The sequence below is a fragment of the Anopheles aquasalis genome, chromosome 2 (assembly GCF_943734665.1).
Source record: "Anopheles aquasalis chromosome 2, idAnoAquaMG_Q_19, whole genome shotgun sequence".
Classification (NCBI taxonomy): domain Eukaryota; kingdom Metazoa; phylum Arthropoda; class Insecta; order Diptera; family Culicidae; genus Anopheles; species Anopheles aquasalis.
The window spans coordinates 10,287,501-10,312,500 of NC_064877.1; the positions used below are offsets into that span (position 1 = coordinate 10,287,501).

Below are 25,000 nucleotides of genomic sequence, written 5' to 3' on the forward strand. Positions count from 1 at the left end.
CCCGTTGCACCCCGTTTTGTACACAATCGTCCTCACATATAGTCAAACGTTCTTAGGAGCCACACGAAAGTCCACCGGGAACCAGCTCATGATTTACAGCTTATTCGCTGGAATCACAAATGAAATATATGGCGTTTGGCTATGTCTCATTAGATGATATTTATTACATACGACCTCATCTAGGCTTGTTAGTTCCAAGGCCGGTTGGCTGCCGGTTTCGCCGGTGATTTGCCGCTCCGTTGTGAGTCCGCAAAATTGGTGACTCATGAAGAAATGGGGGCTGGTTGTGTGTCCGCCGGAGGGCGTGCGTCGGGCACCGGACTCGTTTATGAGTCCCATGGATTTTCATTAAGGCCCTTACATTGTGGTCGGGCATTGTAACCGCGACTAATAAACGCCGCTAACGCTTAAATCTTTTTCATTATTGTTATGCCCCGTATTGAGTGTGTGTTTTTTCTACTACCGAAAGCTTGGCTGCCCTTGAGAGCATAAAGAGAGAGAAAGGGAGACATTACCCTATATCAACACGATGCATGAATGGCCGAGCGAAGCATACATTCCATTGCAATGGCGGTAAACGGTTATCTCTACTCCCACGAGCTAGTGGAATCTTTCGAAATAGGCCTTAGTCATCACCACGTGGCGTCGGGGTTGGAAAAACACCGCCTCGGTCGGTAGATAAACAAGCATTGATTGTTGGCCCAACTTTCCGAGGCAAATGGAACAACAAGCCAATTGCTGGAATGCGTGTGAATCAACACACTCGCCCCAATCAACGTTGGCGTTGAGGTGGTCCTTCTTTCGGGGGGTTGGTCAAAATTTAATTCAAATGTTTGGTGCGATGTACAAGATCAGAAACAAACAGAATAACGAGCGAATGTGCAAGTTAGCTAGGATATTCAATATGGTATTTCGAAGTAGATAATTTATCACTTATCCTTCGATTAACCGCTTCCCATTGCTTTAAACCAACATTAAATAGCGAATATGATCTATTCCGTCCTCTGATGAGTACTACAAGTCTGTTTGCTGTTTCCAGCCAAGAGAAACAATGTTTCGTCGATCAAAATGGCCCACGCAAAGGAGGAGTAAATACAGTAAATGGCGGTCTGTCCATGAACATGGCAGTCCGGTACACAAATAGCCTTCCTCTCCGCTCACGTGAATCTATTTCTCATTATTTTCCGACAATCCGGCTGGCCGCCTGGTCCCAGTTACCGTTTTATCGCCGTTTCTGTAGTGATTGATTAGCTGTACGTCATCATCGGTTGCATCGGCTGCGTTTCCAGGGCGGTGGCGATAAAATGCCGGCCGGTATTTGCATAAGCTGACCACCAAGCTACCCCCGGGACCAGATGCGCCAAGATGCGCTTGCTGCTGCCGTGTTGGCGTTTTCGTCCCACTGGATGCTGCCAGCAATGGCGAAACGATCATGCTCCTTGAGCTCATGGTAGAGAAGCAACAACAAAGAAGAGCTGGCAAATTTTATGACGACCGTTTGGTATTTGGTGTTGGTAACTGACGGTTCGCTTATGGTTGAAGATCTACTTATTGATGTTTATTATTCCACAAAGGCCTTTCGCTTAGTCAATGCGCGTTGCTAGTGTTTGTGGCGAGAGGATAACGGAAAGAAAAGCAAACTGTAAATAACGCATATTTTAGTTCGCTCTTTTGCTCCGGATCTTGCGGCTACTGGCGAGGAATGCTAAGTGGTTACTCAGAGCCGTACACAAGGTTGTGAAAGCGGACTGCCGCTCCTTCGATCGTTACATTTTCAATCACATGAAACAGTATCAGAAAGAATAAGCTCCGTTTATTGTGTTCCAAAGACAGCATAGATGCTCTTGGCAAAGCATCTCAACGGTAGATACATTGCTCGGTTACACAAAAAGACGAAACGAAGCTCGGAACTCCTTGTTCCATCCTCCCAATGTACAGCTGCATGGGGTTTTCGTTGGAGTAAGCACCATGTCACGCTATCCGAGCTGTCCGTTTCAATTTAACTTCTCACTCAAAAGACAACACACAGCACTTCTACATCGGGGCAACCCTGGTGTCCGGGCACGAATCGCACGATGGTCGTCGAGGTCGAATTCGTTTCGTTGACTAGAACACTGGACCAACCACGTAACTCCCGCAACTACACTCTGCGATACGGTTTACGCCTTTCAGTTTCAATCGCCATAGGCAGCAACAAAAGAATAAAAAAAAGGACACAAACACCGCCAACCCTTCCGCAGGTACGTTCCAACAGTTTTAACAGTTCATTGAACAAATGGATTATCTGGTGCTTTTCTTTCGGTTGACTTTCTTATCTGCTGGAATGCAAGGAATAGTAAACTTTCATCCACAAAAAACCGGAGCCACCAGCAATTTCTGTGGCAACTAATGTTGCAGCATAATTTGCTGTCACGAGTCCGCGTCCGCGCGACGCAACGGCCAACTTTGCTAATAAACATTGGACACGTCGGCGCGGGCATATTTCGGTGACTGAAGACATGCCGCCATCACGCCGTTTGTCGGTTTGTTCATATCGAGCTGGGTGCGTCAGGGGTGCTGGCGGTGCAGAAGATGATGAAACAAGTTTACCAGATGAAATGATGTTCGGTGAGCGGTAAGAAAAGCCAGAATGATAAGTTTGGTCTGCGGCAAACTGTGGAGCGATGCAACAGACGTCACTAAACTCGGTTGAGCTAAGTGTTTTCCACGATTCTTGTCTATCTGGTCGCAAAAAGTTCCTGGCCTCGGAATGCTGGAAATTGTGAAGAGAAGAAGAAGAAGAAGAAGAAGAAGAAGAAGAAGAAGAAGAAGAAGAAGAAGAAGAAGAAGAAGAATTCTTTCTTCGTCGAATCGAGTGAAATTCCTCTTCTGCGGTTCTCTCGCCCGAGTCCTGGTAATGAGCTAAAAGTTTGAAGCCGCTTATCCGTGCTTCAGGCTCTTCGTTTGCCTGTTGGATGATACAATGTTGCGCTAGCGTCTCATATGCGTTTCATGGCGTTTCATGCTCTTTACTAAATTCAGATAGCATGTGGGAATTCAAAGACCTACATGAACCACGTCGGATTAAAGCTGCAACTCCCGGAAGGATTCGAATGCAATTCTAACTAACACCAAACGACTGGCCTGGTGTGCGAACGGAGTCCATCAATATGCTCAGATTGTTTCCGACAATCGGCCGCTCGACCGCCTTAGGTAATTGTCAATTATGATCGACCATTGGTCGGACACGAGTCGCCGGTTGGCTTGCCGGGTTTCGCAGCAGGCCTCTACCAACCAACCACCAGGACCGCGTTGCCGGAATGCTAGCTGGCTTTGGTTATCGGCGGGAAATCTCTTACCATTCAAAAGCAAACCTCAACCTCGTTCGTTGCCCGGTTGCATTCGAAATCAGAATCATCAGAAGGGCTCCCCATGGTCCACCTTCGGGGAAGCAACAGCGCACACCGCCCGTGTTACGTCCGCTACTGTTATGCCCGCCGGTGATAATGTAATTAAACGGCTCGTTGTGTGACAGATTGTTGACCGTGTGCACATACTCGGAAAGGGCCAAGTTCACGAAGCTGTAGGCCTCGTCAAAAAGGGCCCACCCCGGTCGCCGTGTGCACCCTTTCCGAATTGCATTCCGGTTCCGGCGCGCTGCTGCAATCGCAATCTGGAATTAAAATCAAATTAAATTATTCCATCAAATGTGGTGCGGCGAATGGCGGATGCGCTAGAGTGCTTGGCAATAACCGTAGTAACGCTCCGACGGATGTCTCCTGTGCGTGACGTGAAGGACCAAAGGTGTGCAAGGAAAATGGTGATAATTGTGTGACACTCCCAGAGCCAGCGACCGTTGGGTCAGGTGTGGTTTTTGGTGGGCTGAAATCGAAAATCATTGTCCAACGTGGTACATGACATTCGGTGCAGTAGTAAGCCCTCTTGAAACAACTACACGGTGGTGGTAATAAATCAGATAAAAAGACTTTGAATTGTTCCTCTTTCGTCCACCCCAAAAAGGCGTAAGGTATCTCAGTTAATTAAGTCGCCAATCGAGAACATTGTTCCGGGGGTGCACATAGATAAAGTCAAGCGGAAACTTACTAAGCAGCTATTACTCTTGCACTGACAGACAGTCAGACAGGTTGGAGGGAGGGGTAGAAGACGGTGCAATGATGCCACCGGAGACGTACGAGCATCATAAATTTGGGGATACAATTATGCTTCACTAACGATAGCATCGTTTTCCGTAGCATGTCTAGTTCACCCAACCCAAGCAATAAAAGGAAAAAAGCGGAAAGGTTGGCGTTGGCGACTTCCCTGGAAGAATTAGGTCACGGTGATGTTTCGGCGTTCGTTTTTTTCGCATCCTACTATAGGAAAAGCACTTACAAAAAAAAAAGATGAATCTGGTCTGTGAAAGCTTTTCATGTTCCGGCGTGCGCGAGTGGAAGTGCTGGTAGAATCAATTTTATGCTTCGTTTGCATGCCCTCCCTTCTCATCTTTGCGTGTATGTGCGAGCAGCCAAGCTCGAAAGGGACACGATCTGTTGGCCAGCCAACGTGCCGTGTATGCTGCACATGGGACCCATGGTCGGGCTTGGTGGTCGGGAAAACATGGTTACAGAGCCTCGGGCAGGGGCAAAAGTGCTTTGCACTTTAAACTAAGATCCCTTTAAATGCAGCCACTTTCGGGGGCAGTTCTGACCTTCTAAATGGGATGGATTTTAAATTTTACGATCGAAGTGATTGCTTTTGCGTTCCGTCGCAGTAGCGACTAAGGGGCACAGAGGAGTCTTACTTACCAAAAACTCAAATCTCGGTGAGCTTTTCACGAATTTCCTGATGTTATTTCAAAGCAGAGCTATGCCTTTAAGCGCCCAGAGCATGACTGGTGCGGTAGTGCAGTTACACTCTTCCATTTCATGTCAGTACGGAAGCCAACTGCTGCATTACAGCGAAAGTGGAGAAACTTCCATCCTGCCTTGCTTATGGAGACGAGTTTGAAGGTTTTTTGGTTTTTCATGTTGAGAAATTTTTGACATGGCGCTAGTGGTAGTCAAAATGTGTAGTAAATTTTAATTGAAAATTCGTCAGCAAGGATTTGTGGTAACTAACGTCCATCAAACCAGAATTGGAGGCAGATGTTCGTTATGTAAAAACGGTCGATGCCCTACTGTGAAGCTATATGTTGCTTCTCGAAAAACATAAAATTGAACTGGAAATTCATCTTTTCCGGCGAAGCCTTCCTTTCTTGTGAAATATTCTACCATTTTGTGGTCACCCACATATTTTCATCAATTTCATCTTCAACCACCCAATCCACTTCAATCCACGAACCACCAAGACATCTTGGAGAGGAAGCAACAGTGTCCCATAACCCAACAGCAGAATACAAAAATGGAACCATAAATCTACGATTCGCTCACACTTTGTTGCAGCTGACACTTTTGCTTCCGGGCGCGCACACATGCAATCAATCATGTTTAGGACGAACTTTCGATTTCCATGAATATTGTCAAAAATAGAAAAACCATCAAACCCGTTCAGTGACCTTTACCCAACCCAACTTTGTAATGGAGAGCCATAAAAAAGGGTTCCTTTTTTAACCACAACAAATACTCCAGGGAATGTAGAGAGGGCAACAATCTTTTAGCAAACCATCTGTTGTGATGTTTTACCTCCAGCGACAGTGACTGTTTGCTGAATGGACCACGTAGCGCACACTCCCGGAGTGTCTAGTGCCAGTCAAAGGAGGTGAAAAAACCGAAAAGGCCAACACTGCGTCGCTTGCAGTTAGTCCGTCCATCCGTACGCTAAGCCTCGGGCATGCTGCGAGGACAACGTTTTAAATTACGATATAATACGAACGCCCGGCGAAGCTTACGGTCACTGACACTTCGATAAAGCACTTTGTTCCGGCCAGCCCGTCCCCGTGGTCTTATGTTTTGCGGCTCGGTGTTGCAACTGCGGTCTTGTTACTCCTCTGCATCTCTGCAGCCACTGGTGCAGCGGTGCCACTGCGTGTTGGCGTTGCCTAGGGGGCCATCGAAGTCACTGCCGTTCCGTTCCGTCCGGTTTTATTATGATTTTTCTGCTTCCAGTTTTTTTTTGTTTTGTTATTTATTTATCGAGAAACTTACGCATCCCTACCGCGGTCGTGCGTTGGTGGCGGTGGCGCTGGCTGGAGATGCTTTATGGGCCATGCGCATTTCTATGAGATTTCGACTGTTTGCGTACCGCCGATGGCCGGTGGTCTAGTAGTCTGGTGGTGTGGTGATAACACTTAAATCAAAGTGTGCGGAACCATATTCCTCGTGCCTTATGTGCTCGTGCTTTTCTATGCTGCGGAATTGAGAATTCACTTTCCAGCCGGAGTATGAGTATTGGAAATCAGTTGCCGAACATGTGTGTACGCAAAGCATAAGCATTTATCATGGCACATTGGCCCGATTTTCGTAGCCAGCTGGTGAATGGTGGTGTCCACCGGCATCGAGAAAATGTTGTTAACAGATATTACGAAACCAGGGAGCCGTTCACTCACAGTTATGCTGATTGCGTTCGGTGTGCTAGGTGCCGCGTGCCTTGTGTCGGTGTCCTGTGAATGTGTCGAGACACTCGGTGGCGCGATGTAGATTCGTTTTTTATGTCACAACATATTTCACTCCTCTAGGATATGCCCGGTACTCTACGGGTGTACGGTTGGCACATGGGTTTCTCCATCTTTTTCCCTGGGAATGCAGCAATGGAATGGGAGGAAGGACGAACGGGCGAGCGAGCTCAAAAGCTAGTTCGTGTTGGGAGTTTGCGAAGATAACAAATTAGAATTCCCTTGGCACACGCGCATCGTTAAACAAAATCGTGCCAAAAGGAGCTAGGGTCTGGTGTTGTCTGTGTGCATACCGAGAAGGAGATGGGCGGCGGTCCGACGATCCCATCGAGCTTTCGATAGCATATATTGACTCGGGTGGTTCCGGTGCCAGCAACAGCTGCAGGCATTAAAGATGGCCCTTAAAGTGACGATATTGCCGGTTGATCGGTGTTGTTTTGGTTCAACAATAAATTGAATCGAATCTTCGGATTAAAGAAGCGTTCGTTGGAGTGGATTTTATGATGAATTCCATGACAGATTCCAGCCGGCATGATGCGTCACTCTGACTTGCAGACAAAAGCAAACAAATCCATCGAAAAAAGGGCCAAGGGCACACATTCGATGATAGCATTTATTATCGTGCATTCTGTTCCGTCTGCTGACCTGAAAATGCTTTCCATTATCATCGCCAGCTGCAATCGAGGACGCGCTTTTCGCCATTTGGCGCCCACTCTCCTTTTTTTTCTACCCCCATCCGGCTTCATTCGCTCTAATAATGGTTAAATATGCGACAAATTAGATCTACCCCAGCGCGTCGGTGGTGCACTTTCCCTCGAGGGGCACACGTTCATTCGACCATTAATCACTCGCTGGGCCGAGCAGTATGGCACCCCCCAAAAAAGGGAGAGAAGGGTGTGTTCTGGTGCAAATTATTTTCCCAAAACCAAACTCCAGCCACACATGGGCCTACGCGGGCTGCACCGGATGCATGTCAGTCCGTTTGCTGCTGCATTTCACCGGAATCGAAAACAGAGAATACACATTCCCGGGCAATCGGGATTTAGGTGAGCATGGGGTCACCTGTTAAAAGTCACTCCCTGCCCCCCTCCAGAGGCGATGGCGTCAGCTTGAGCGAGGTGTGACAGCAAAATTTATCTGCTGCAAAAACTTTTCCAGGAGATGAGCCCGGAAGCGAGCGAGCTGGCTGGCTGGCTGGCTGGCTGGCAATTTATTGCCGCACTGATCTTTGTGAACCCCATCATCATCATCATCATCCAGCTCATCGTGTTCTGGTTTATGTTGAGTGCATTAGAGTGAAGTGGCACACCCGGCGGCGTGCTGTGCCAAGAAGAGTAATTCAACACTTATTTGACCGAACTAATCGTCTGGCGCTGATTATGTGGCCATTGCGCGGCATCAAGCTGTTGGTTTTGAAGAGATTAGTGGGGAGAGTTATGGTAATCGCTTCATCGCGCGGCCTGTGTTTACCTCGGCCAACTAGGTTTTGATGGTGGTTTCGGATTAATTAATTTATTTGCGAAAAGGTTTTAATGGTGTTGTGAAAAGCGAATCGTTGGGCAGGCATTGTTTGTTGTAGAAAACCACTCGAGATATCGATGGGAAGAGGCTTTACCTCCTTTTTGCGTGCGTTTTGTGTTGTAATCCGTCGAATTGTTTCAAAGTTTATTTCCTTTAAATGAATATTCTTCCGATCAACTAGATATAAATAACAATTTTCAAACAGTTCTGCTTGGTGTGCGAAGTGATGGAATGGCGTGGAACAACAAACCATCACCACCATCCTTGGCCTTGATAGTCCTTCCTTCGATAGTTGGTAATATTTTTAATCAGACTAAAATTCTTCCAGAGAAGTGAAAAACTTTTCCTCTTTCGTTTTGATACACTTTGTACTTCGCAAAGGGCTTGCAAACTCCGAGCAAATAACTTTATCATGAATAGCCGCGTTTTTCATGGCAAAAAAACGATGAAAGAAAAATGCGCAAAAAGGATCGGTGGATAAATTTTCGTTCTCGCTCTGTTTTTCTGGCTTTTCAGCGTGCAAGATTTATGGGTTGGCCAACTCGCGTAATGATAAGAATCATCACTTTCACGGTCCGTGGACCGACCATCAGGAGTATCCGAGCAGCGAATGCATCCACATTTCTATCCATGATGAATAGCTTGGAAGTTGTGGTGCATTGGGTTCAAGAGGTTCCAGTGCTACAACCCGATCACCGTCAAATCCTTCGTCTCGCTATTGGAAGGCCTTTGTAATTGCTTTGACGTAGGTGAACTGATAGCATACGTACGTGTTTGGATCTCGGTGATGTGGCCCCCCAGAAAAACAATCCCGAGATCCAATGCGAGCATTTTGGGCCCGACCTACCTTCCGATGAATGGCTGACCATCCACGCTCATGCCGGTAGCTTCGATGACGGTGTAAACAACGTGGTTTCGCAGGACTCGTGACTCATGCGGTTCAAAACATGTGGTCCAAAGATGAAGAAGCACTCACCGAGCAACGGTCGGTCGCTCACCGAACGAAGCGCGAACAGCGCCTCACCGACGAACGAAGCGTGAGTCCAACTGTTCACCGAAGAAGGAGCAGGTTGGGTTGATGCTCTGGCACCGTTGGATGCCGGACGCCAAACAGCACCGTCAATGGCGATCGAATGTTCAGTGCGACCGTGACCGTGGCCACCATTTGACGGGCTTCTTGGTTGATGGCGCTTGAGCCCCCCTTTACCGAGACAAAACGCGTTTTCGGCCTACCAGCTACGATGGAAAAGTTGTAAAGTGGATGTAAAAATTGTAAAGTGTACCCTAAAGCGAATTTATCACAAAAAAAAGCAAAAAATTCTCGATGTAAAGTGTACAGTGATCTCGTAGTGTTTGCTGTTGTTTCACGTTTTTCATCCTCTTGACGTAGAAAAGCTCTTCTCTTACTGTTTGTGAGACCATCAGAAAGGTCTCACATTTTCCTCATCGTTAACCACTTGTACTTGTGCTGTAGTGATTGTTCAGCGACTGTAGGCACTCCAATGCCCATCTCTGTGGCCTCTGGATCTCTCTCTCTCTCTCTGTAGTGTCTGTAGTGTCTTTGTTCGTGAATTTAAATGTTGCCCTAGTCTGTAGTATCGTACCTAGTGTGTCTGTTTGTTAAACTTTCGCGCCGGAAGCGTTCGCTACAGATCCGCGTGAATTTTAAAAGCCGCAAATCTTAATGTCCTCCTCGTCACCTCATCACATCCAGCGCGCGAATCGAGTGCTACTTCATGTCTGCTGCAACACGCGACAGCAACACGACCTCACCCATCAGCCATTTGATGAAATAAATTGTGAAAATTGAGCGAAATATCAATACCGATAAAAGCTCATAACACACAGCATCGTCAGCATCGTAAAAGCATCTTTTCATGGTGTTTCCGACAAGTGCGCCACCCAGAGGCAATAGTGTTTAATGTGCGGTGTGTCTGCGTCTGTTCGTGTGCGTGTTTCTGTGTGTGCATTTACTGACCCACTGCTGATCGGTGGCGAGTTGTTCGGGTCGGTATGTTGTGTGAATTTATGGCCTGACCACACGGTAATATCCATAGCATACGCGATTTTTTACGAGGAGTTTCAGTGTTCTGTAAAAAGAAGTGTGGCGCCCATAAACGGTAACCACCATTGGCTGGACCGCGCGGTTGCAGATCTGTTGAATGTTCCAATTGATCGTTAACTAGTCATTACACAGCGTACACAGCGGTGTGTATGGTGCGGATGAGTACTGCAATAAAAGCGAGGTATGTATGGTGGAGTGATTCCATTTTTATACGGTTCTCTAGTGTTCTCCGTTATGTCATCGAGTGCTTACCAATCTCACATACTGATGGTTGACTGATAAGTTGGCGTTTTTTACTGTTTGAAACGGTTTGATAGTGTCGAGTAGGCGCACGCGATAAGGGAGAATTCCTTGTTTGCCTTGCAATCCAGTGCTGTAAAAGCATGCATTGTATCGTCTGGTTTCTGGTCCATTCTGAGGTCAATTCATCATGAAATTGACACCAAAGGTTCTGTTCGCTTTTGACTATGCTGCCGTTATGTCGCTAATGAAGATAAGGAACTGTTTGGGAAGCGGAGGTATTGCAATTACCGTTCCTTGCGCCAACCCGGTTCACTATCGCAGGCCACTTACCTAATTAACAGCACCACCAAGTGCCCACTCTAGGTGCACAGATTTACGAGATAATCGTTTGCTGCATTTCGAATGCACCTGCTGCGCTGCACTTGGCTTTAATTAACGAACTTGAACTTTGACGAAGTTCACCGGAATCCGCAAACAATGGCTTCGCCGGAGCGGGAAAAGATGAAAAGGAATGGCAAAACTAGTCCCCTGGGAATCGTTCTGCATGGCGCTTGGGTGCTCCTCAGTAACAAGACCATCGAAGAAGTCGGGTCCAGGGGCTGCTATCAGGTACGTACTCCACAGTACGACCTGATATCAAATTGTAGTGCATTCGTGTATCGTTAGCAGAGGAAAAAAAACGAGAAAAGGGGAGTATCGAAAGTGTCGGTTGTTTTATCGAACTTCATGTCCCAAGATACAGGCTATCGGAAAACACCTGTTTGTCGCACAACGCTGTTTGGCCAGTGTCCATAGTCGTTCCGCGGTCAACCATGCTGCGATGGTACGTAAACCACACAAACGTATCGGGATGGGAAGCCAAAGTTTTAAGGGTTTCCAGGAGAAGCACCGGTCCAGGAAACTTGGGAAGAGTAATGAACTCTAATGGTGTCGTCTCGCAACAACTTCCTCCATCTCCAGCCCCAAACAGGGAAGCTGGCAGCAGCATAAAGGTGTTACAAATCAAAAAGGGGTAAGTGGGAATGTGGGACGCCGATCGATTGGCATAATTTGCTCTTAAACTTTTGCCAGCAGTTTCCATCACCGACACCTCGTTCCACCATAAACTTGTTTGTCATCGATTCCTTTCAAGTTGCTCGGCTTGAAATTGAAATGAAGTCGCAACGCTTAAGGTGTCGACAGCACGAGCAGCACCAGCAGGCAAGCAACAGAAAACTGTTGAGTTGTAAAATGACCAGAAGGTGCGCTGTTGTGTAATCAATCGGCTTCCTATTCAAAGCGGTTGCATCACGAAGAAGTCAATTATTAATTACCTAAGCTATTCAAACTTCATGAGCCGGCGCGCCACGAGGATATTTTGTTTGACTTTATGAGTTTCCGTTATGAGCGAGGAGCTTTATCAGCTGGCGGGGTACAACTTTGTCGATGTAGCGGCACAATATCGCACTAATAAACACCATTTTCCGCAACCGTATCGAGCACCAAAGTGATGCTGTAACCAGATTTTCCCGGTGTAGCGGTGGTCCAACATTTGCAAACACCAAATGAAAGCGGTAAACAGCCGATGAAAGCGCGATAATGCGCGTTCGGTAGCCGGGTGTAAATTAATTGATCGCCGATAATCGGATTCGGTTGAGTGCGATCGGCATTGAGATCGAAACCGGTGATCAGGTTGTAAGGGAGCATCATCTGCTTCTACCCTTTCATTTCTCTCTCCCTCTCAGTTCGATTTCCACATGAAACTCGGTGAACTTATGCGAACACCGTACCGCACATTCCGGTCCCATAAATAACGCTAAGGGAAATGGGTGTTTTGAGCGGAATTTTGAGCCGCTGCCAAAACGGAAGCTCGAACAGACCGGACGTATCCTGGCTGGCTGGCTGGCTGGCTGATCGAACGCAGTTCGGCGAAATCGTCGGAAGTGCAGCCGATGTCGGTTGCGTGCCGCAACTCTTGGCCATATATATATTTTAATAAACTTACGCGAAACAACAGGCATTATCGCGTTAGCTTGCAGTTGTTTCGTTGTTATAATGGATTGTTTACGAGCTGCAGTAGCAGCAGCAATTGAATTTTCCGCCGCAATCTATCAGGTTATGTAGCACTTTTGTATAATGGGGCACGCACTCCGCTAATCAGTAGCATTTCGATTTCGGTATTTGTTGATTGAAAAATATGTTCCCTGAGGTTGATAAATGCGTTCCCCATTTTCGCGAGCGGGATTAATCAAAGAGAGTTTTTAGCACAATGGCCGCATCCACCAAATACGGCAGCCTTTTCTTTCGAACATGCTTTATCTTAGCCGTTCGATTTGATGTGTTCCAACCCCTCTTTTTCCACTCGATGCGTTGGTCGGTGTCTAGACCGAGCATAATAAATATTTATTCTGGCCAACACCGCAACGCACAGGAAAACGCTTCGTCAGCGTCATCAAGGCAGAGCAGGGCGGAGAAAGCAATGTTTAGATAAGGCAATGCCAATGGCAGTTTGTAGAACAAGTTTCGCGTGCGTGTACGCGTCGCAGAGTAAACAGCTCGAGCTGGAGCGCTGCGAAGTGATTTGACGATCACGCTAAAGATTCTTCCTCCGCTGCTCCACCGACGGTTGGTCTAGGCCGAGAAGAATGGAGCCGAGTGTTAAAACTGGGAAAGGAACGGACGGTGTATGATGTAAGTACGAAAGGAAAGGGAGCGCTCTACGATACGATACGACCGTCAATGATGGCGATCTGTTGGAGGAACTGTTGCAGGAACACCATCCCTCTGGACGGAACTGCAATCTTACATCTTAATACTACCGTAGAAGAATCGTATCGCCAGCAGTTTCACAGGAAGAGAATGGAGATCGCCGCCGTTTAGAGAAAGGCAAAAAATGTCAAAACATGCCAAAATGGTACGCTCGATTTGCTGAATGCAAGGTCGAACGCAGGGAAATACAGAACGAATGCGATGGCTTATCCTAATGTGGCCGGCGAGACTGGAAATAGTTTTGATTAACATTTCGGTGCTGTTGCGTATCGGTTGCTGCGGATCGAAAGAAATGTCAAAAGCAATCAAAGTAAGCATTGCTTCCTCCCTCTGGAATGAAGATTGTGTTTAGAGCGCCCGAGGAAGATGGGGGCCATTGTGTGCCAAGTCGAGATAACCTTCAAATGGTGGGTGATGTTGTGATTCTTTCATTTCGACCTCGAGATGCTGCCGCAGGGTTAACGGTGTGTTTTAATCTATTTAAGAAGCGTTTTGTTTGCTTTGCAGCGGCAATGTGCCATGGCGGTAAAAGTAAATGTAACACAAACACATTGCTCAACGAAGCAAATGGCTCATTCAATTTCTTATGCTCTCTCCGTCTCCTTGGTTTCTTTCACAGAGCATCCCAGAAGCTGCCCCCGGAACACCTAGCCGCAGCAGTGTCGTGTAAAGCTCACTTATTTCGATTGCAATCGTCGTGCTGCTCGTGCCAAGATTCGGCCTGAAGTTTTCCCGTTAATCTCCAGTGACTCGCAAGTAAAGGATTAGCTGCAATTAGTCCACCCAAAATGACAAACATCACCCCGAAAAGGACGAACGAGCATGTGTAGGATTTGGAAGGAGAGACATCCATTGTGCTCGAAGTCTCGAACGTAATTAAGCCTAGGATTGTGTGCTGGAAGCCGGTACGGAAAGCGGATTTTCTCGATGAAAACACTGGCGCGAACGAGTGAAATCCGTCTCGCCATCACGGCGAATCAACCATTCTCGCTCTCTCTAGCGTTTCTTCTTTCAAACGTCCACATTCCACTTCCTAACCGTGGCAGAACCATCATGGAGTTCCTTGTAGGATTGCTGCTCCTTTCATCGGTCAATATCCGCCACGGTAAGTCGAACCTGCCTTTCCCTGGCTGACGCAAAAGATAATCTGGCGTAAAATATGGATACCAGCATGCGCGTCGACTGCGCGCCGCTAAATATGATTGGAGATAAGCAGGTATTGCGTGGGATTTCCGAATTTCCGGGCGTCGCCAGGAATGCGCGTCTACCAGACGCGAAGCGCGTTTCCGGAGTCTTCCGGGCTAAGATGGCGTGCCATATAGCGGCCAAAAAGGAATACGGCGGGAATCGTAAACAAATGCAATTTTATGGACGGCTGGTAGTGTCTTCCGGTAGTTCCAGACTGTGCTGAAAACTGTACACTGCTGCAAAACTGATATGAATCTCGCGCGCTAACGGCAGTGGAAGACGTTCGGTCAAAACAATAGAAAAGTTATGCTGCAGTAAATGCGGCATCGTCGAATGTGTGCCCGTGTGTGCGAGAAGTTGAATTACCTTTTGAAATTGCACCAACTTATGGCTTCTTTTGTCGTGAGATGTCGTGAAAGTTAGCCAGAAACTTACATGGAAGCGACCAAATTGGCTCTATGAGCCCACCACCACGAGGTGAATGCAATTCCAAACTATTCCTCTATTGCTAGAGCCTGCTCTCGGGCGTTCGTGGTCAATGTGTGGCGTCATATTCCATTAAAACGACGAGTGATACCTTTGTTTGACAATCCATAATGTCACTCGCTGGACGGCTGCGACACGGAAAATAGCAGCAAAAAGAAGCGCGGCATTACACGCCCAGCCTCTGCGGTGGAGGTGGCGGTGGTGGAGAAGGCATAGAAGAGAAAGAGACCTTTAATGCTCATGTTCAATATGCTTCGGCGCGTGAAGATCGAGTTGTACTTAGACGTGGACGTCAGAGACGACCTCTGCTCTGCTTCGCTCAGCCAGGGGCTGTGTGCTGAGGCTTATGTTTGCGGGTAGCAAACATAATTTGCGTTCCATCAACCCGTCACCATCATCAGCAGCAGCCCGTTCGTGGGGCGGGGTCATTGAAATGCCTTGGTGCCCTTTTGCTTGCGTTGGTATTAGTTTTAAAAATTTGTTAAATCAATTTGAAAAGCTCGACACGGTCGACCGACCCCGGGGGGGACGGTCAGAAAACTCGAAATACCTCCATCAACCTCGAACCATGACTGGTAGGAATTTTCCATCTCCGGCTTCGGCTTATTACTCATGCCATGCAACTCAATCACTCCGGTGCGGGTAAAATGTGGCCAATGGTTTATGAAAATGAAAGCTGCGGCCTGAACGTACACGTCACGTTATGGCATGAGAAAGTTGCAAAGTGACGAGAATACACGAAGGGAGGTGATAGAATGTGTCGGAAAACACCAACAACCCGTTGTTTCTGTTGAATTGTATGTAGTTGCCGCGCCAATAATGGACCGGTAATGGTCCAGTTATGTTTTCGAATGCTGGTGCCGGTCATACTTTCCAGGAAGTGAACGTTAATGTGTTTTAATTTTCAATTCCGGGTACTTTTTGATGTGCAAAACAATTGCTACTGATTGATATGGAGTGCCTGATGTTCGAGGGCAATGTATGGTCTAGGGTGAGCATCCTTTGCATGAGAAATTCCATTTCCTGGAACCATTTTCTGCTGTTTATTTGTTTGCTGTTCTGCTGTTTGGTTTATACGCTTTGCGAGCAATTTGGGGGGGATTTTTATCAAAGGTATTTACGCATCGAATCGAGAGCATAAATTTGACATGTTGCTTTAGCACACGCTTCGGTTGCGTTTGTTATGGATAGCCATTTGGTGGGTGGTTCCTCGGAATTCGGAATTTCATTTAAATATGATTGCTTAAGACGCCATGCTTACTCAACAGGGGCACAAAACAAACAGAACGGATAATATTCGAATCTTCCGGCACGAGTGATGGCAAAATCGTTTGCTCACGTGGTGCTTGGCCACATGGTCGTGGTTCTCTCTCGCGCCAAACGGAAGACCAAGACAAAGGAAACGAACACAAACGGTTCTCGCTTTTCAACATCAACATTCAATAAAACATCCCCCCTGCCCCCACTGCCGCTAATACCTTTCACAAGTGGAGGGAAAGGCAAAATGGATATTTCGATCGGAAGAGAGAGGTTGACCTTACATTCCATGGCTGGGCCATTCATTTCCACCTCAATGTTCAATGCTGTTTAGCACCTGGCCTGGACTAACGAAGAAGGATCATGCGATCATGAAATGATCCACCTTCTAAAACCTGGCTAGACGATGATTCCCTAAACATGGTGTTGACTGCAGCCAAGCGATCCTCCAGCTGTCCGATAATGTTTTGGAAATAATTCATCATTCGGTGCGGAGTGATGAACCGCAGGGCGTGGGAGAGTACAAGAGCCGCCGTCCTTTCGCGTCCTCGTCCGGATCGTCCGTCTAATGGATGTAAATATTTACCGCCGTAATCGAACTCGAAAGATTATCATTTATTGGCGATGCGGTCTTGGGGTTGCCTCACCATATTGCTGGCTGGTTAGCGGCTTCCCGGAAAGGTGTTCACCATTGCGAAGGATGAAAAATGAGCAGTGAACGAGGGTGCGACCGACGGCTTCACATTAGGCCGGCACATCTGCTGGCAAACGGGTAAATGGTTCGCGCGAGTTATCGCCTCCCGTAAATGGGTAACAAGAATTGATGCCCGATCCTTATCGCTAAGCCCGCGAGGAAATGGTAATTTTTCCCGCATCCCAACACGCGCAATGGGGCCAACAGGTTGCCAACAGGTTACGTTTATTGGAGGGGGTTATCAGTTGCGTGCAAAAGTGTGAGGTATTTACATAGCAGGGTATTTGAATGGGCAGGTTAATAGGCGTGATGATAAAGAAATGTTTGGAATTTAGCAGAGGAAAAACTGGCCTTCCGGAAGAAAATATTTTGGAAAAAAATGTCTGTAACGAACACAGAATCAATGGCAATTCAATGAAGCAATAATTTGGACTATTCTATATCCAGTTCAGCGTAATGCTTTATTTGCATTGAAACGTTCGTTAGCATTTTCGTTACATCCTCATTTCTATGGTGGTTAATCCTCATTTCTATGGAATGTTAAGCTTGTTAAGAGCAAAAATTTATGCAGCAAAGGATTTATATTTGCTTTTTTGAAAATGAATTTTTTGAAATGATTTTTTGAAAATAAATAAGCGTATAAGATGTTCTTTAATGCAAATTATAGAAATACACAAATTACTTTGCTACTATTCTTCACATTAAAAGTAAATTTGCTGTAACATCTGCATCAAGGAGGTCTCAGTGCCTTACAATAGATGCCCCAAGATTGACCGGCTGCCACGAAAATGTAAATCACGAAATCTTGAAGCAACCAAGCCCTGATGCTGTGACGCATTTGGACGCTATCTTATCCAACGGTTTAACATCCAGGGAGCCTCATCAAAACCAAACCATTCCATCAACTAAGCTAGCCGAGCTGAAAAACGCTGCAAAATGGAGGAAAAACGGTCAAACCGAGCCACCCACCAACACTGTCCCGGTATCCGCATCAAAGAGGCAAATAACGCGTCTCGCGTCTCGCCACGCTCGCGATGGAGATCCGTTTTATAATCATTTTTGTGCACTTTTTTCTGTCGACCTCCGTCGCGTTCCCTCGCTGTACACACTGTATTTGCGGACGCGTAATCTGAAACACGCGAAACGGAACCGTGGTGTGTCTTCATCGCTCATGACCAAGCGTGACCAAGCGTGACCAACGGCTAACATCACCACCAACAACAGCAGCAGCCGGTATCTGCCCGTGGCTGACGTCATCGCGGCCGTACCGCCACTTGAGTCCGCTCGATGGGTGATTCGATTCGAATGGATTACACCGTCCTTGACCATGGTCACCAGATCAGCCGCGACGAACACGTCTGCCACGCTCGGTGATGCTGCGATCCGTGAACCGACCCGGATAAACTATGAATGACCCAGATGGTAACCAGATGTAACCGGTGGGGGACGGGGTGTGGGAAGAAGGAGTCCATTTTGTCCACGATACGGCTGGTTTGATCATGGATTTACATTATAAACTCTGCATCATACTTATCGCATGATTTCCTCCAGTGAATGGTGGTCGCTTGGAAGTAGTATTGCTTGGTTTGGAGCGTCCATCTTCCCATCCAGCGCTACGGACCAACGACGACGACGACGACGGGCTTGCCCTTTGTAATGGAACTTACAAGGAAACTCCCCGGGCCCACGTGGCCTCACGAAGGTTCACGAAGCCAAAAGGGATCCTGTTCAGCCCTTACATTTCAATTATCTTGCTCGAACCCTATCCCGGCCGACGGGTATAGTTTGCATATTTATGATTTTTAATGTCTTCACTGGCGGCACCATATTTGCCCAGCTGATCGTACCCCAGCGGAAGGTCAACGGTGTTGGTGCTACTTATTGTGTTTTGTCGACAAAGTACAGCACAGTCAACAGTACCGAGGTGACTGCGACTAGGTACAAGGTGGTGTGATGTTGCTACAAAGTTATGAATTCATCCGGGACACTCTGTTCAATTACGGACTTACGGATGAGTTCGGTTTTGGCAGATGCTTCAACTCATCTACTTCCGATATGCATGTCTTTCTCCATTGCAATACCAACAAACGGAACACATTAGCGGGAGTTTGGAGTCATTTCTCTTCTATCTTTGTTGGCCAACCTTCCAGGCAACAGTTCCAGGCAAAGCATAAATTCTCTTCACATGATAAAGTGCACAATTATCTCGCAACATAATGTATCATCGAGACGGAGAGAATTTCTCCGGTTGGTGCTTTTGGTCCACGCCATCCCTTAATGGTTGAACATCGTGTTGCACCGAAAGTATGCCCCAAGGGCGCTGCTCCGGGACGCCCCCGAAAAAGCTGATGTTAAAAACAATGCAAATAGAAAAGTCACAAAATTGACCCGCAGCCCGCAAATGAGTCCCAGTTGAGTTTTTACGAGAGTAATTACGGGGACACAACTGCTGCGATCTGGAGGTCCCATCGGTGCTTCCTTACCGGCGGTCAGCAATTAAAGGCCAGCGCTCCAGGCCAAGGCACCGGTTGCGATTGTGCGTTTGGCCGTAAATTAGACGGATAGTGGAGCAAATGGGACATTGTTAATTGTTGTCTTCTACAAGCTATCGTTGCTCGTAGCTCGAGGTCTCGAGGCTTCGATCGTTGTCGCCTTAACGAACCAGTGCCCGAAGTAACGGAGTGCAATGTTACTGGAAGTGTGACTGTACGCTAAGCTACTGGACCCCTGAAGCGATATAAAGCTAGATAACTCCTCTAGATGGAGCTTACAATTGAATGTCCACTGTGGTGTCTTCTGGTCCACGTGGTGCCCCGGGCCATGGCTATGATCCAAACAAAAATACGGATATTCTGATTTATCCCTCACATAAAACGGATCCAAAACGGTCCCAAGAGACGGTGGCATTGGACCAAAGGGCCCAGGGATAGTACGGTCTAGCTCGTGCTTCTTCTCTCTCCGCCTATCTGGGGATTGTCCACTCGGAAAAGCTGTTGCGACGTTCCCGGCACCCGGACACTGATTGTGGTTTGTGGAGTTTCGCAAACTTTCTGATTCGTCTTCCAGCATACAATCCGCTGAACGATGTGGCAATGGGGGTTTTGCAGTCAGTCAGGCCACTATCACGTCGGACAGAATGGACCAAATCGCCCCGAAAAACCGCAACTGTGGAAGAGTCACAGATAAAATGTTGAAAATTGTCTGATAAGCTTCCGGGTTGGGCATGGCTTTAGATGTCCATCGCATTGGAAAGGAAAAGTCCTCCGACTCCGAGGGTCGAATCGTTTAGACCCCAGAGAGTGACCGAGAGTTTACCAACCCAGGAGCAGCAGCTGTAGCAGCAGCAGCTGGTGCATAGTTTATCGTGATATGATCATCCTTGCAGCAGATGCATCACGCTCTTCTGGGGCAGTTAATCATCTTCCGCAGCGGTGATGCCGACGCCAAATGGCCTCCGTACATGTCTAATGAGTTCCAGGAATGAGCTGTCAACCGAAGAGCTCATAATATTCATCTCATAATGTTTCCGGTTTGCTATTTCCCTCACGACATGTAATGTCGGTCGCAATGGGTCGTCCTTCGGCTAATCTAACTGACCACCAAGCACCAACGAGTCCCCAGGGCGTAACGTCCACCAGTCACGGGACACAGATTAGAGCACGGCTCTTCATTACGACCCGGTATGGTCTTTAAAAGTCATTAGATTGCGACGATCGTTTGATGGACCCCCAAGCACCTCCAGCCCATGCACAATCGGATGGAGGAGGCACACCATTAATCAAGAAAAAGTGTCAACACCGTCTGGTTCCGGAAATGGGTCACCGGAACAACTGTTTCACGATAGTTGGCCACCGGAGTTAATTATGGTATTTACTGCATCAAGAGTCTTCCCAGTCCCCTACAAATCCTTCTCCATCCGATTGAAGTGGACAACAGTGAGGATCAGTAGGCACGCAAAAGGAACATCACTGGCGTCGGTTACTGCGATGGCGAAGAGCGGTTTTTAGGAATCGCTTAATTCGTTGTAGTAGCTAATGATTATGGGAGAGGGGTCATCTTTTAATTTCCGAAACAATTAAGGACGTCAACTCGAACGCTGGCGAACGAACTGGCTTGGTCGGGAATGTTTTGCTCAATGGAACGCTACAATCTCTCAAATTGAAGGACACAATGGTGTGTTCACTGTTTGGCCGAATGTAAAATCGACCAGCATCCATTGTAGCGTTGTTGTAAGAACAAACAAAACACACCAAGATACACACAAAACATGCGCATCCGCTGTCTGGTATTTGTTTCCACACCAACGCTACACTGCGGTGCGTTTTTCGATTTCGTTTGCATATTTCGATCGACTATTCTGGTGCTCGTAAAATGTACTGATGGACAGCCGGAATCGAAGCACCACTCGGACCACCACCACTCTTCGTGTGGAATGCGGATGAAATTCGTCGATATCGTAGCACAGGCTTGGATAACATTGTAGCGACCAGGAGTTGATTCAAGCGTTCGATTCACTCGCTTATGGATTGGAAAAATATGTTTTTACTACCGGAAGAGGACGTGCCTGCCACCCAGCCACCATACGGTGCGATTGTTAGTCTTTTCGAAAACAAAAACAAACGTTTACTTTGCCACTAATTGGTGGGGGAAGAGCTTCGTATCAGGCGCAGCGGTCTCGAAAATCTTCTGCACGATTAGATCCGTATCGGTTAATGATGTCACCCCCCTCTTGGGGGGCTGAAAATGTCAATTAATGTTAATATCCTTTGCGTGTGGAAGGCGCCTAAAGCAAACGAGCATTAAATTGGTTTACTTTGGAACAGCTGAAACGCTGGAGATGTTCCCCGAGATGAAATTCGACGAAAACCACGAATCCAAAAATGCGCTTCCAAAACCGAGACCGAAGATTCCACTCTCCGATGGGATGGCGCCAATGGGAACCGAACACACAGTATCCCCATATCGATTGCCAGATTGCAAACACATAAATAAACATCGCCTGTGCTGGGATGCTCTGCGTCGACTCTGTGTCAAGTCTATGGCCACCTTCTGAACCAACTTCTCGCGCATTAACTCGTCCCACACAGCACACGCGCTACGCCGTGCCCTGGTCCTGCCGGAGACGGAATACGAACGGATCGCACTGGAGCAACATTCGTCAGCCGCAGCGAACCACAACGCGCTGGAGTCAGCTGTCGGCTCGATGGATTCAGCTGCGCCCGCCAGCGATTCTGCCGATTTCCGCTGTGAGGATGGGTACTTCCGGTGCAACAGTACACTCCAGTGCATCGAACAGAGCAAGAACTGTAACGGATTCCCGGACTGTGACGACGGGTCCGACGAGCTCGAGTGTGGTGAGTAAAAACGCGAAAAACGCGAAATGAAACTGCCAGAAGACTGACTATTACTCCGTCTTCGGCGATTGCTCCCTTCCAAATTGCCAGAGGATGACGTGGGAAGGAACTATTATGATCATTACTTTCGCAAACGACCGGCCGCCATCAACGATCAGCTACCGTACACGCCTTGCGGTAAGTAAGTGGATTGTGTAACGAAGATGAGCTTCGGCTCAGTGTCTGTTCCTCTGTGACGAAATGTTCCTTTTTTCCTTCTCATCTTCTTCCTTGGACCGTACAGCCTGGAACGATGCCAACAACACTTGCAAATGCCGCGGAACGGATGTGCTGTGCGAGAACAAGGGCCTTACCGCGCTGCCACCGTCGCTGTCGGCCGAGAACGTCACCTTGCTGTAGGTTGCCTTCACCTGGTCCTTGTTGGTAACAGATAATCAACACTTTTGCTGCTTCGAAAGGGGGGGGGGGGGGGGGTGGGAGAACCTCAGAAGGAGATCAGAAAGCAGGAGCGCAAAAAGATGCGAAAGATTGCTCTCCGCCATCGGCATTCGGCTGGCAGATTGATGCAGAGGTGTGATTGGAGATGCCGATACCGTTGTCGAGCCATTGTTATGCTGAAGATTGCTTGGTGGCGGAGAGTTGCTTACCTTTCATCGTTTTCTGAGGTCTTCCGGTGGGCGGTAGTTGAAGGACGGGGCGGCAAAAGATAGAATAGCGAACGAGTTGATGAAGAGATGAAATCTCATTTAACCTTCTTCTTTCATTCTTTCCTTCTTTTGCATCTTCTGTGGCGTGGTGTGTAGGGATCTGACGGGAAATGTGTTTCTCGAGCTGCATATGAATATATTCCAGCGCTTCCAGAAGCTCAGCACACTGTAAGTAGATGGCTTCCTCTATCAAGAAGCTGGCGTTTGCCGATGCTGGTGGTTTGTGATTCTATCAGAAGTTTCCAGAAGGTAGTTGAAGCAAACTAACAACCAGGACATTCTGTAACGGAAATTGTTAGTCTTGCCGTACTGACGGATTCGATTTTCCCATTTTTAATTGTCACATGTCACCGTATCCTTTCACCATCCATCAACCAAAAAGGGACATCAAATTCGATTAGTTTGATGGCTCAATGCTTGACGATGGTGGACGAGGAATCGGGATAAGATATAAGAGATGGTGCAACAGCAGCAAGCATCCTAACCGCTTGGCCGTTCAGTGGGTAGCACATGCTGTCAATCCAGAATCAATTCCATCCATTCCAATCGGATCGGGATTGGTGCTGGTGCCTTGCAGCGCCCGCATGCTTTCTCTCACAGCCCGGCGACCGAGCGAACTGGCAGCGCGAAAAGTTGTGCAAAAGTTTTAGTTTTCTTGTGGCCCGCCCCGTATGTTGTGTGTTCGTGGGAGCAATTATGGTAAAAATTACATCACGTACAATTACTGTCTGTTTGCGAATCGACAGAACCGTCGAACCGGACATGTCCATAGCGTGGTGGTTAGCGTTGTGGTGGACAACCGGACCGGATGATGATACCGAGAAAGGATGATGCACGGTCTTCATCGTGTGTTGCCGACCGATCGAGCGTTCGCGCTTATTTCCGCTTCCGGTAGCGCTGGATCTTAATTAAGGATTTCCACGACCACCATCATCGCCATCACGGCTTCACTCGCAAACTCATTGGAAGCTCAGGGCCTCTGCTTCTGCTTCTTCGCCCCTTTCTTTTACTGACGTAGTTTTCTTTCTTTCTATTTCTGCGACGCATTATCCACGCCCTGGCGACCGACGACAATCGCGCGGTACCGATCGGATTAAGGGTGCTGAGGCACTGTTCAATCGAGCGGATAGAACCGGCCACCGCTGCCAACAGTATCGACGCGCTGTAAGTACTCTTCAGCTTCATCCAGCAAAACCTACTCGACAGTTTGCGGCAGACACGCAGACGGGATGGGATGGGATGGGATGGGATGGGATGGGATGGGCCGGCTTGTCAAACAGAACAGCATTAACGTCAGTCGCAAAGAATCGCTCGTCGTACGCTTAGTGCGCTCGCGATTAATGTAGCAAACCAATTGGTTGAAGGCAAGGCGAGGCTTTTCTTCGTTTGAGAATGAGTTGATATTTAGTAGTGCAGGAGAATCGATGCGCAAATTGAAGACCGTTTCCTTGGCAATGAAGCAGAACAAGAGTTTACAAAGCATCGAGACACGTTCGTCATGTCATGTGTGAAGGAAGTTTCATTTTTCGCTCAAAATGCGGTTTGTATTTAATTCTAGCATTTTTATCTCTTTTTTCCTCAAAAGACGGTATTAGTTTTTGAATTAACTTGTTCGGAAATAATTCCATTGTGAAACTAATTAATTATTCTATGCATTTGTTGGAATTGCAGATTGGTGATAAATGAACAGTGACAATCGAAAATTGAATGAAGGGACACATTTCACTATTCACAACATAATGGAGTTTGATATTGCTGGGTTATTTAGCATTTTAAATTTCAATTACAAACCACTGGCGCCTCCATCATCGGGCAGCGGTTCTACATAAAGGGGAAAAGAGCAAATTTACCTATAAAATTTGGGTTGAAACGGATCACTAACTGGCTGTTCCTTTCTTCTGCGACCCGCTTGCTAATAAGAGTTTGAGACCCCTAGTCTAGACACTTTCAATCGCCAAATGCAGAAGGACATCCCTCAACACCTAAACTAATGCCTCTGCGCCAATCAATATATTTCAAAAATCACATTTCAATCGACTGCACGCAGACATTTGAAGTGCGTCTGGATGAAAATGGCTTCGAAAAAACTATCTAAATCCACCCCTTCCATCCTGTAATGTGCACGCTCAGTTGATTAACCAACACCGC

The 25,000-nt window shown here is 47.4% G+C and overlaps 1 protein-coding gene across 1 annotated transcript in view; it reads left to right on the forward strand.

Annotated features, from left to right (window-relative positions):
- Positions 1-9,328: 9,328 nt before the first annotated feature.
- Positions 9,329-25,000, forward strand: part of LOC126570913 (relaxin receptor 2) — a 26,689-nt gene continuing 11,017 nt past the window's right edge. Inside the window, exons 1-7 of the mRNA XM_050229013.1 lie at positions 9,329-10,356; positions 13,786-14,271; positions 21,879-22,145; positions 22,236-22,322; positions 22,429-22,540; positions 22,949-23,020; positions 23,951-24,016. Coding sequence (XP_050084970.1) covers positions 14,094-14,271; positions 21,879-22,145; positions 22,236-22,322; positions 22,429-22,540; positions 22,949-23,020; positions 23,951-24,016 — 782 coding nt within the window. The 5' untranslated portion in view covers positions 9,329-10,356; positions 13,786-14,093. The remainder of the gene's footprint in view (positions 10,357-13,785; positions 14,272-21,878; positions 22,146-22,235; positions 22,323-22,428; positions 22,541-22,948; positions 23,021-23,950; positions 24,017-25,000) is intronic.